Here is an 11,830-nt window from a genome sequence, read left to right as displayed (position 1 = left end):
TAGAGACGGGGTTTCACCGTGTTAGCCAGGATGGTCTCGATCTCCTGACCTCGTGATCCGCCCGTCTCGGCCTCCCAAAGTGCTGGGATTACAGGCTTGAACCACTGCGCCCGGCCCCTCTGATAGTCTTTGATCGCTTCTTTCCCAACTGATATATGACAAGACGTCCCAGACTCATCTGGTACATTTCCTGTCCCAGACCTGGAATGAGCCATTTTAACAGGAATGCCTGGGTTCAATCTGGATGCTAGAGATTCTCTTTGTAATGGGCTGGTCATTGTTTCTAAGTAAATTCACTTAAATACACGCCCCCACACATTTAAAGATAAAAATACCTCATGAGTTCATATTAACCTTCCAATTCAAATCTGAGACTACAGGGCTTCTTTTTATTTATTTATTTTTTTGAGACGGAGTCTTGCTTTGTTGCCCAGGCTGAAGTGCAATGGCACAATCTCAGCTCACAGAAACCTCCGCCTCCCGGGTTCAAGTGATTCTCCTGCCTCAGTCTCCTGAGTAGCTGGGATTACAGGTGTGCACCACCATGCCTGGTTAATTTTTGTATTTTTAGTAGGGATGGGGTTTCACCTGGCCAGGCTGGTCTCGAACTCCTGACCTCAGGTGATCCGCCCACCTTGGCCTCCCGGTTATGGGATTACAGGCGTGAGCCACTGCGTAGGCGACTATAGGGCTTCTACTTAACTGCTCCCTGCTGTATCTTCCACACAGAGAACCTTCAACACAGGACCCTGGGGAAAGCTGGCTGAGGACAGCCCCTAATTACTCACTTGTTACCATACAAAAACTCAGCATAACAATGTTAATGCTGCCGCTAATATAACCACTAAAACAACAGATGTTTGCAAATGTTCCCACTATTCTCCTCCCATTTTAAAACACAATTTTGCGGGCCAAGTATGGTGGCTCAAATCTGTAATCCCAGCACTTTGGGAGGCCAACGTGGCAGGATTGCTTAAGGCCAGGAGTTCAAGACCAACCTAGGCAACACAGCAAGACCTCATCTTTACAAAAATAAAAATAAACTAGCTGAGTGTAGTTGCAATGCCTGCAGTCCTACTTGGGCAGCTGAGGCAGAAGGATCATGGGAGCCCAGGAGGTCGAGTTGGAAGCTGTAGAGAGCCGTGATTGTGCCACTGCACAGTCTGGGTGACAGAGCAAGACCGTCTCAAAAAAAAAAAAAAAAGAAAAAACAGGCCAGGCATTGTGGCTCACCTGTAATCCTAACACTTTGGGAGGCCAAGGCAGGTGGATTGCTTGAGCTAGGAGTTCGAGATCAACTTGGGCAACATGGTGAAATCCCCTCTCTACCAAAAATACAATAATCAGCTGGGTGCAGTGGTGCATGCCTGTAGTCCCAGTTACTCAGGAGGCTAAGGCTGGAGGATTGCTGGAGCTTAGGATGTTGAGATCACAGTGAGCCATGATTGGTCTACAGCACTCCAGCCTGGGCGAGAGCAAGACCCTGTCTCAAAACAAAAACTTTTGTGTGATCAATACATTGTTGGAGCCACTACACACTGTCCCCTTGCCCTCTTTAGTCTTGGCTGCACAGATGAGCAGGACCCTGAGCCTGCCGCCAGATCTCATCATGGCTCTCCCCGACACTACCTGAAGCCCAGTTGCTGGATAGCTCAGGAAGGAAAGGTGGCAGGCCCAAGCTGCTGCACACTGATAGCTTTATCAGGGTCCTTTTTTTTTTTGAGATGGAGTTTCGTTCTTGCCGCCCAGGTTGGAGTGCAATGGTGCAACCTTGGCTCACCACAACCTCAGCCTCCCGGCTTCACGCAATTCTCCTGCCTCAGCCTCCCGAGTAGCTGGGATTACAGGCCAGCTACCCACCACCACTCTGGGCTGATTTTTGTATTTTTAGTAGAGATGGGGGTTTCACCACATTGGCCAGGCTGGTCTCAAACTCCTGACCTCAGGTGATCCGCCTGCCTCGGCCTCCCAAAGTGCTGGGATTACAGGCGAGTCAACGTGCCTGGCCTGTATCAGTGCCCTTTATACTTGGAAGTCAGTTTTGCTGGATATAAAATTTTTGGCTTACTCTTTCCTTGAAAAGTCTTAATTAATCTATTTTCTTCTGGCAGAAAGCTCAGTCCTCAAAAAACTTGATTCCCAGGATGCCCCAAGGATTTTTTTTTTTTAAGTCCAGCACTTTTCCTAAAATATTCTTGGTGTTGGTCCTTCTCAGGCCCTCGCTCTTTCAATGGCACCCATGTGTTTGCTTATTTTCAACAGCATCCCTTTTGAAGGCTTTCCATCCTTTTATTTTGATTTATAAAATCATCCTCATTTTTCACTTGGCATCGTTTTTTCACTTTGCATTCCCTCTAATTTGTCTCAATTTCTGAAAGGATTCCTGCATTTCTAATCTTTCTTGAATTCCGTCACTTCATTTCTGCGTTTTTCTGACTCTGATTATGCTTTTCACATTTCATATCATTTTATGCTTTTTAGTTCATTTTAAAAATTATTTTTGGGCTGGGTGTGTTGGATCACGCCTTTAATCTCAGCACACTGGGAGGCCATGGCAAGAGGATTGCTTGAGCCCAGTTTGAGACCAGTCTGGGCAACATAGCAAGCCTTGTGTTTAAAACAAAATAAAAAATGGGCCAGCACGGTGGCTCACGCCTGTAATCCCAGCACTTTGGGAGGCTGAGCTGGGTGATTACGTGAGGCCAGGAGTTCGAGACAAGCCTGGCCAACATGGTGAAACCCCATCTGTACTAAAAATACAAAAATTAGCCAGGAGTGGTGGTGCAAGCCTGTAGTCCCAGCTACTAGGGAGGCTGAGGCAGGAGAACTGTTTGAACCCAGGAGGCGGTGGTTGTAGTGAGTGGAGATCACGCCACTGCATCCAGCCTGGGTGACACAGCAAGACTCCGTCTCAAAAAATAAAAAATAAAATAAAATACAAAATAAAAATAAAACAAAAATAGTTTTTGAATGTGTTTTCTTTGGTCTGTTTTGCAGGCATGCCCTTCTGGCTTGCTTTCATTGTTGGTGGGAGTGTTACTCTACTCCCCAGTCTGAGCCTTCTATAGGTTTGACTCCGCTACTTTCCTGATGCTCAGTTTTATGGAAAAGTATTTCATAAACATTCAGAATGAAGTAGGCTTCAAGAAAGCTGCTCTGATTTTGCAGTGCTCCCTCTCTGTTGTTTTGTGAAACGTTTAAAACACCACGTCCCATCTGCTTTCATGGCTGCCCTCATGACCCTCCCAGGTACTTGCACAGACTTGGTCCCCATCCTGCTTGACTTGATTCACTCCAAGTGGTGGAACATGCTTTATTTCCTCACTGTGAGGTTCCTTCCAGAAGTGAGACTTGACACGTCAGTCCAAGGAGTCCAGAGGCAGGGCCTGGTCTGCTCCCCTCAACCCTATCCTCTCTCCAACGGCCTCCATGTCCCCAGGCTCCAGGTGCAGCCCAGTTGGTCCGTGCCACCTGCTGAGCACACACTGGCCTTCCCCTGGGGTTCATGTGCCTCCCACTGGGGTTTATGGGGCCTTGTGGCTTCTCCTGCTCTCCCATCCATCCGACATTGTGCGTGTATCCTCTGTGTTCTCCTCCAGACACAGATAACCTATGGGTCTGGTAGGTCTGGCAACTATTGGTGGTTTACCCCAACACGCCTCTAGTTTGGGGTTTATGGGGATACCTTATCACCTAGTTTTGCTGTAAATGACGTCCATAGGTTTCTCTATTATTGACTACAAAACATGTAACAAACGCCGCCATTTCAACCATTTTAAAGTGACAATTCACTTGTCTACAGGTTTTGGGTTTTGCAGTCTAGTTGTACTACCATCTTCCCAGAATCCCTGGCTTTCCAAGGCCTTCGCTTTTCAATCAAAACTGATTCCAACTGGTTTGTTTCATGATGACATTAATAAGAACGCCTCCACCACAACTTAAGAACTGGAAGACAACCTACGGTTTGGGCTCTGCCAAAGTTCTGCAGAGATGGAGTATTAAAGGAAACATGATACATTTTAAGAATCATCACATTGGCCGGGTGCAGTGGCTCACGCCTGAAATCCCAGCACTTTAGGAGGCCGAGGCGGATGGATCATTTGAGGTCAGGAGTTCGAGATCAGCCTGGCCAACATGGCAAAAACCCATTTCTACTAAAAATACAAAAACTAGCCAGGCATGGTGGTGGATGCCTGTAGCCCCAGCTACTCAGGAGGCTGAGGCAGGAGAATCACTTGAACCTGAGAGATGGAGGTTACAGTGAGCCGAGACTGTACCACTGCACTCCATCCTGGGTGACAGCAAGACTCTGTTTCAAAAACAAAAAAAACAAAAAAAACAAAAAAACACAACAACAAAAAAGAACAAACGCATTACTAATGGTTTAGTGGCCCAATATAAACACGCTGCTGTTCAAGATACTCCATTTCAGCGTGGCCCTTTCTGAAGGTGGTCAGGAGACGGGCTGCAGGTTATCATCCTATAACCCTCGCTGACTTTCCAAGCTGCCTCTGGCTTCCACCCTGAGAACTGATCGCCAAGCCAAAAGCTTGGTAACAGCAGGTCCAACTTGACAACAGACACAGAAATATGAGGACATAAAGGGAATCCAGGTAAAAGGCCTCTTCCTTCCTTCCATCGCAGGTTGGCTGAGTCATCAAACTTCAGCACAGCTAAGATCCTGCCTGCCTGTGGACACACTCACAGCCCAGGCCCAGTATGGACGTGCAGGGCACCCTCGGTCTCCCCTGCTTCCCACCCAGGTGCCAGCCAGACCCCTTGGCTGTGTCCTACCAAGGACTGACTCTAGGAAAGTCAGTGATCCTGCAGTTCCCAGTTGGTGAGGAACTGGCTTCTGCACCCTGGCACGCTGCCCTGAGCTGCCTTCTGGTCTGCCCTGAGCTTCACCAAGCCAGCAGCCTGCTCCGCCCGCTGAGTCACGACCGGAAGACCCACTGACTGGCAGGGGAGTGGAGATAAGGTAACCCAGGCTTCTAAAGGTCCACACCTGCCTATTTTATTTTCTTGGAGGTGCCTGATGAAAGCAATCCTTTTTATCACGACAGAAACATCACAGCGGGGATCGCCCCATCACAGTGATGTCTGATCTGGCTGCGTTTAAGAAAAACCATGTCATGTCTTCTTACAGAAGCGAGGATTTCAAACACTGGGTTCGCTTCTGCATCAGCAAACATACGGCTGTGACCTGAGGACGGGCCACTCACCTGTGAAACAATCCCACACAAGCTCTGGCTTCAGAAGCTCTCTTCTTTCTTCAATCTCTAAAATTCTCCTAAGAATTTCAAACTATTCAAGGAAAACTGGTGTTTCACAGTAAGAAAAAGACATTCTTTTCTTTAAACAGTTCACATTTATTATTGATAACAATAAAAAAATCTTTTAAAGACTATCAGTATTGTATTACCAAGTGAGGTAATATGTTTACAAAACATTTACAGAATTTGATATGCAAATAACAAATTTAGGAAGGAAAGTGAATTAAGACATAAGTAATAGAGGGAAAATCAAAGAATCATTAGTACTAAGAAACGGGAAATGACAGCAGCGTTTTAAAAGAGTGGCAAGGTACTAAAAGTAGAGACACGATGCCAACTGCATCCTCAAACCATAGCTGCCCCAGAATTCCCTTACAAGGGGAGTGAGCCTGGATTACTCGGGAGGAAACCCTGTAAGCATTTGTGCCGTCATGTGCTTTGAGCTCTTCACGATGCACTAAACTCTTTGGGGAGAAAAGAATGCCACTCCCGAATCAACTTAAAAAGAACAGATCTTCAGCCTGGGAGGGGGCAGGGGATGGCTGCAATTCAAACAGTTCTATAAACATCTCTGGGCACATGAGGACTCTTCAGTGAAGCATTTTCTTGGCAGCTGTCAGCAAAATCGCCATCTGAGACACAGAGAAAGAGAGAAAGAGAGAGAAAGCAGGGACCATCTTCAGGTCCTTGTGATTTGGGAATAGGAAGCACCGGGTGGAAGCAGCACAGATGCACTACTAACCCTACCTACTAACCCTACTGCGCTTTCCGGAAGCAAGGCTTCGGGTACCACTGAGGAGCTCGATCTCTAAGAGCAAACACACAAATGTGGTCCAAACGCAGGCGATCACAGCAGAGGCCCCAGGACATCTACAGTGTGCAGGCAGCCACTAGGGCAGACCCGGCCGGGCCAGAGGGCTGCTTGGTCCCTCCCCTGCCCTCCTGATCCCTGCACGGGGCGCACACAGCCTCCACACAGCTCTCCAGTCACGCAGCACCACCTAGTGCCTTCAGAGCGGAGCTGAGACGGCACAACCAGGATTTCCATGCCTACCACGCACACAGGTGACAGCCGCGTGGGGTGTGGCATGACAAACACGTCCTCTGCTGCACACAGAAACACACGTTCCATGTCCTTATTGTGGAGGCCATCCCCTATGCAACTTCCGGACAGATTCTCAAATAACCTGCTTTTCCCATAAAAAGCTGAAAAAATAAGGGCCTGTACCAGCTAGAGCAGGCTTTAAAATCAGGAATTAAACAGAAAATGTAAAAGACAAACAAATCCCATATTCTGATTTGCTTCTATGAAGACTCCTTCATTACTCAAACTAAGTTTCTACTCACCCCGTCCCCCCAGCACCCCCACCGTCATGCACACATGCACACACACAGTACATGCACGCACACACACGCATGAGTCCGCAATTCCCATGTACACAGAAGCAAGGCTCCTACACACCAGAAGCCACCCTGAAGTGGATGAGGGAGATGCTGCTTAGCTATTAATAAAACCCCGTGGACAGTGTCAAGCGGCAAACGCGACTTGCTGGTTCCAAGACGGCCTCCTAGCGGCTGGAACTGTCTGGGCTCTGAGGACAATGAGCCACCAGAGGGCACAGAGGAGATGGGCTACACCGGGCTGGGAACCGACTGCAGGTGAGAAGGGCGGAGCGGAAGGAAACAGGGAAAGAACCCCCCACCCAAGTTCACATACAGAAAAATCCTGCTCTAAAAAGTATCAGAGAGATTTGAAAAGGACGAAAGAGAAAGTCACGTTTAACAATGGCAGCATTTTCCTAGAGTCACCAGGAGTCCCCGAGAGCCCACTTCAGGACAGTGGGTGGTGTGGGTGGGTCTGGCCCTGGGGCAGGGTGCTCCGCAGGTGGCCTCTGAATCCTCAGAGGAAAAGGGCCTCAAGGGCTGGCCCTAAGTCCACAGACCATCTCGACTGTGGCGGGAGGCGTGGGGGCCGCAAGGCAGCTTGGGGGCAGCGAGCTGGCAGCTTCCGTCCCGGGTGAGGAGGGGCCATCTCTGGACGGTGTCACAGGAATTCATTCACTAATGGACAACGTGGAGTTCGTTGGAAAAATTTTTTGCATCAACATCTGAGACCACGTCAATCCTTTAATTGGTATAGAAACTACTTTTCTTTCGAGAGAGCCCTTGTGCTCTGGTTTGATTTTGTGCACAACGTATACAAAATCTATGGCTATGGAGTTAAGTTAGGTTCAGAGTTAAAACTACCTGCCAAGGTAGTTTTGGGATCAAACGCCTACATTTAGCATCTGAGAGCTATCTGCTACCTAGAGGTGAGGGGAGTCTGTACAGTGTCGCCCTGGGCGGGCGGGCGCAGCGGGCGGTCCGAGGAGGGGCGGCCGTCACACCCTAGGTGCAGGCAGCGCGCACTACCTGGAGAGCACGGAGCTGGAGTGGGACTGGCTGGAGGAGGTGGTGGCGGCACTCAGCTGGGAAAAGCCGCTGTGGCTGGACTCCAGGCTCGTCATGGAACCTCTGTGATGGCACAGGGAGGGGCGAGGCGTGAGGACCACCCTGCCAACCACCCGCCTGCCCACACTGCTCTCTGCTCACTTCTCAACCCCACCAGTGCTTGCAAACGGGGGATGGACCTGAGTAACCCACCCAGGGGGCCGGCTTCCCACAGCCTGCACACAGACGGCAGCGTGAGCGAAAGCAAAGGCAAAGTCGGCCCTGTCTCTGACACGCTCCCTCTGCAGACATGCAGGGAGCCACAGTGCCACTCCCTCCTGGTCCCCGGAGCATCCCCGAAACCCGATGCCACTGCTGATCCTGCACACGGCGTGGGACTGCAGCCTCCCTCCAACCACGCCCAGCCGTCCGCAGCACCTGCTGTGGGGAGAGCGGCCGCACCTGAAATCCTCCGAGCCGATCACCTCGGTGTAGTACATCACTTTACACTTGTGTGAAGAGACCTGCAGGGATGCGAGCACGTCGTCCACCCGGGGCAGGCTGCTGGCAGCGCACGCGGGCATGCTGTGGAATTTCCACTGCAGGATGTAGAAGCCCGGCCACCTGGTCACATGGGAACCCTAGAACAAGCAGAGCAGTGGCAGCTGAGGGCAACTCGCTTCCGACCCCTGGCCCACCACAGGCTGTGACAAGCGCCAAGGGGGACTGTCTTTAGGATTTCATGTAGCTACAGGAACTATCTCAACGGGATTCAGAACCTATTTTGCTTCACTGGTAGGTTTGACAATGTCCTTCCCTCTACTGAGTGTAGTCACTCCCGGATGCTGGGAAGCCCAGAGGGACAAGCTCCGTGTCCGTGGCCCTCACGAGGCACCCCAGCCCACCCCACCTATGAAGGCAGGAGCATGGTGGGCTGGTGGTGCTCATGCTGGAGGGCGGGCTCAGCACAGCCTCCCTGGACCCAGCCTCACTTTCTCTGACACGCTGCCAATCATCCAGCATGTTCGGGGCTGAAGGTGCGTCACCCTAGAGAGAGACAGTCCGCGGAAAGCTCCTCCATTCTCTCTGAAATTCGTGACTGTGGTAACACAGCTTAGCTGTTGATTGTTTTTAAAATGGACAAAGGATTCTTTTACTCTGCCTCTAAGACCACTGAAACACTGACAAGGCTTACCCCTGAAAACTGTAAAGGCAGCAAAATGATGCATCTATTACGAAGGCCAGAAGCAACCCCCGCCCCCGCCCCAAGGCTACTGTGAGCACAGGCACCCAAAATAACCAGCCACAATGTGAAAAGGGAACTGAAAGCATTTGAAACAAATTAGGAGGTTTGGTAATGAGAGTTAATAGTTCTCTAAATACTTGTCCCTCTTATTTCTATTTAGGGTGATTTTCCTTTGAAAAAGACAAATGCAACCCGGTGAAATGAGGCTGGGGGGAAAATCCTCTGAAGCCCAGCTGGGCCTGTGCGTGCGATGCCTTCCCTTCCTGTCACACGCTGCTTTCGGGAAAAGTCACAGATTCTGTCCAAAACCACTGCGAGGCCTGAACTCTCTCCTGGGAGACCCACTTGGCCTTCTGAGTCCCTCTGCTCCCCCAGGCGAGCTGCTCCTCCACAGGCAGTGCCTCAAAAGCTACACAGGGCTGCTCAGGGAGCGAAGCAAAGACTCCTACTCAAGACAGAATCACCAGCCGCACGGAGTCACAGATGCGCGATCTGCCCATGTGTGGTTTTACCTGCACGCTTTCTCCTTCTTTGCAGATCAGCGGCGACTCCACCATGCTGTAGTCGCGGCCCAGCTGCCAGACTTTGTCTATGAGCTGCACGTTGTTCCCACCTGGAGAGGTGATGCTGTGGGCTCCCAGCGAGTCCTTTTTGGCTGGCTGTGGCGACCTCTTGGAGTGATAGATGTTAAAGACAATGTCCCCTTTGCACACGTCGAAATCCCAAGTGATAACTGACGAGGCATCCACGATCTGAATGAGAATCTGAAAAAGAGGCAGCGTCAGGCGGCCACGATCCACGAGTACCAGGCCCACGTGCTGCCAGCGCACCGTCCCCCGCGGGGGCTCCGGCGTGCAGGTGCTGAAGCTGGGGAGGGAAAGGCTGAATGTGTACGGGCAGATCTCTTTCCTCAGAGTCACACGCCACCATCCATTCAACCGCTGGATCCCGATACGTGTCATGCACCAAGCTCTGTGCTCTTTGTGACCTGCACCTATAGGCCCAAGATCTCCCATACACCATCTTCAGACACACTCTAAGAGGCCAGGTCTTAGTAACACCAAACGCTGTGAGCTCACACACGAGTGGTTCAGAGGATTGCCCTCGGCTGGAGAGAACAGAAGGCCCTGGTGAAGGTGAGAGCTAAAGAAACAGCAGGCGGGGGAGCCGGAGGACGGCGTTCCCTGCGAGCGGGAAGCAGGGGCACGGAACCGGGCCTCCCATGTGAGGCTCGCACGGGAGAACAGTGGCAAGGCTGGGTGAGTGGGATGAGCCCCTGGCATGGTAGAGGTGGGGTTGAGGCGGTCAACCCCTGGATGCTGAGAACCAATCGAACACTGAACTTAGACACAGCGCCGACAGAGCTTCCCCACAGGGAATGATCAAAGTTAGTTTCAAAGATTAGTGAGGGAGGGACGTGAGAATTAAAATCAGCTGTGCAGAGTTCTGCCCTCACTGAAAACTCCACCTAAGGAAGCAGCAGAGCCAGGCCCGCGGCCCCTCTCGTCAGCCCACTGCACACCGCCTGCTGTGCCCTTCGGCAAGTGGCTGCTCTACAAGCCGGGCTCCCTTTCAATCCCGCCACTGCCACCTCACCACTGAAATGCCACTTCGGAATGTCCTTCCACGGCAGATTCAGTGAGGTCCAAGAGTCCTGTCTAAGAACAGCAGGCAGCACTATGTGGCACGGCCTGCTCTCCAGCAAAGCGGCTCCCCAGGCAGCTCCATCCTGAGGCCTCGACCCCCTGTGCTGACGGCACCTCTTTCCTGCATTCACAGTGCGGCCTCTGCTCCAGCCTGCCTTTAGGTTTGTTGCCATCTCAGATCTGTGCTTTATTTAATAGCCAAAGCAGAAGTGAGGTTTTTACCATGTGGATGTTTACAATGCCCCCGATTCACATGAAACACACTGCATCCCAAGTTCTTGAAACATGGACAAGAGCGATCGTGCCTAACAAACAAGGAACAAGGACTCGGCCCCTGGAGCCTGCCCTCCTGGTAAGAAACGAATACAGAGAATCCTCAAGACGTTATGAAATCTGAGACTCCCCTGCGTGTGTATCTACAAGTAAGGCACACCAAATCTGTCTCTGCTCGTTCAAACCATGGCAACAGCATTCCCTTATCCACCTGCCTGCAAGCACCAGGTGAGCTGCTCAGGAAGACGCCCCAGCAGAAGCCACTGGCAGATGGCTGACCCAGGCGCCACCACGGCAGGAAGCAGGCCGCAGTCAGCTCCTGGCCAGCACCATTGCCCAAGCCAGCACCACAGCCTCACCGAACACTTGCTCTGCACAGAGCGTCACTGTCCTCTCCAACAACTCTGGGCCACGAACCTTGCCCTAGCTGAGAAGGGAGATTCCGGTGCAGGCCCCTCCTGCTTCAGGTCACTCGTGATGCTACAGGACAGACATATGGCGTGCACAGGAACGCGGAATGCCCCTGCTTCTCTACCAAAAGTGACAGCAAGAAAGGAACACAGGAACATGCTCCTTGCTCCATTAGACTTACAGAAACAGGAAAATTCCCAAAATATCTATAAACAACCAAAACCCAGTCAAGAAAAAGTAGCAAATGGGCCAGGCACAGTGGCTCACACCTGTAATCCCAGCACTTTGGGAGACCGAAGTGGGTGGATTACCTGAGGTCAGGCGTTCGAGACTAGCCTGGCCAACATGGTGAAACCCCTCCTCTACTAAAAATACAAAAATTAGCTGGGCGTGGTGGCGGGTGTCTGTAATCCCAGCTACTTGGGAGGCTGAGGCAGGAGAATTGCCTGAACCCAGGAGGCGGAGGTTGCAGTGAGCCAAGATCGAGACACTGCACTTCAGCCTGGACGACAGAGCGAAACTCTGTCTTAAGAAAAAAAAAAAAAAAA

General features: G+C 51.1%; 1 protein-coding gene across 2 annotated transcripts in view; it reads right to left on the bottom strand.

Moving 5' to 3' along the window:
• Positions 1-5,351: 5,351 nt before the first annotated feature.
• Positions 5,352-11,830, bottom strand: part of SEC14L1 (SEC14-like 1 (S. cerevisiae)) — an 83,887-nt gene continuing 77,408 nt past the window's right edge. The window contains exons 15-18 of one of the 2 annotated variants that reach the window (XM_011987084.1): positions 9,465-9,716; positions 8,169-8,347; positions 7,689-7,790; positions 5,352-5,908 (exon numbers count right to left, since the gene is read on the bottom strand). In XM_011987084.1, coding sequence (XP_011842474.1) covers positions 5,893-5,908; positions 7,689-7,790; positions 8,169-8,347; positions 9,465-9,716 — 549 coding nt within the window. In that variant the 3' untranslated portion in view covers positions 5,352-5,892. Of the gene's footprint in view, positions 5,909-7,355; positions 7,791-8,168; positions 8,348-9,464; positions 9,717-11,830 lie in introns of those variants that run through there. The other variant, XM_011987141.1, reaches the window with a different exon arrangement.

Source organism: Mandrillus leucophaeus, unplaced genomic scaffold (assembly GCF_000951045.1).
Source record: "Mandrillus leucophaeus isolate KB7577 unplaced genomic scaffold, Mleu.le_1.0 Scaffold1, whole genome shotgun sequence".
Classification (NCBI taxonomy): Eukaryota; Metazoa; Chordata; class Mammalia; order Primates; family Cercopithecidae; genus Mandrillus; species Mandrillus leucophaeus.
This window is presented reverse-complemented; position numbering and strand designations above follow the sequence as displayed.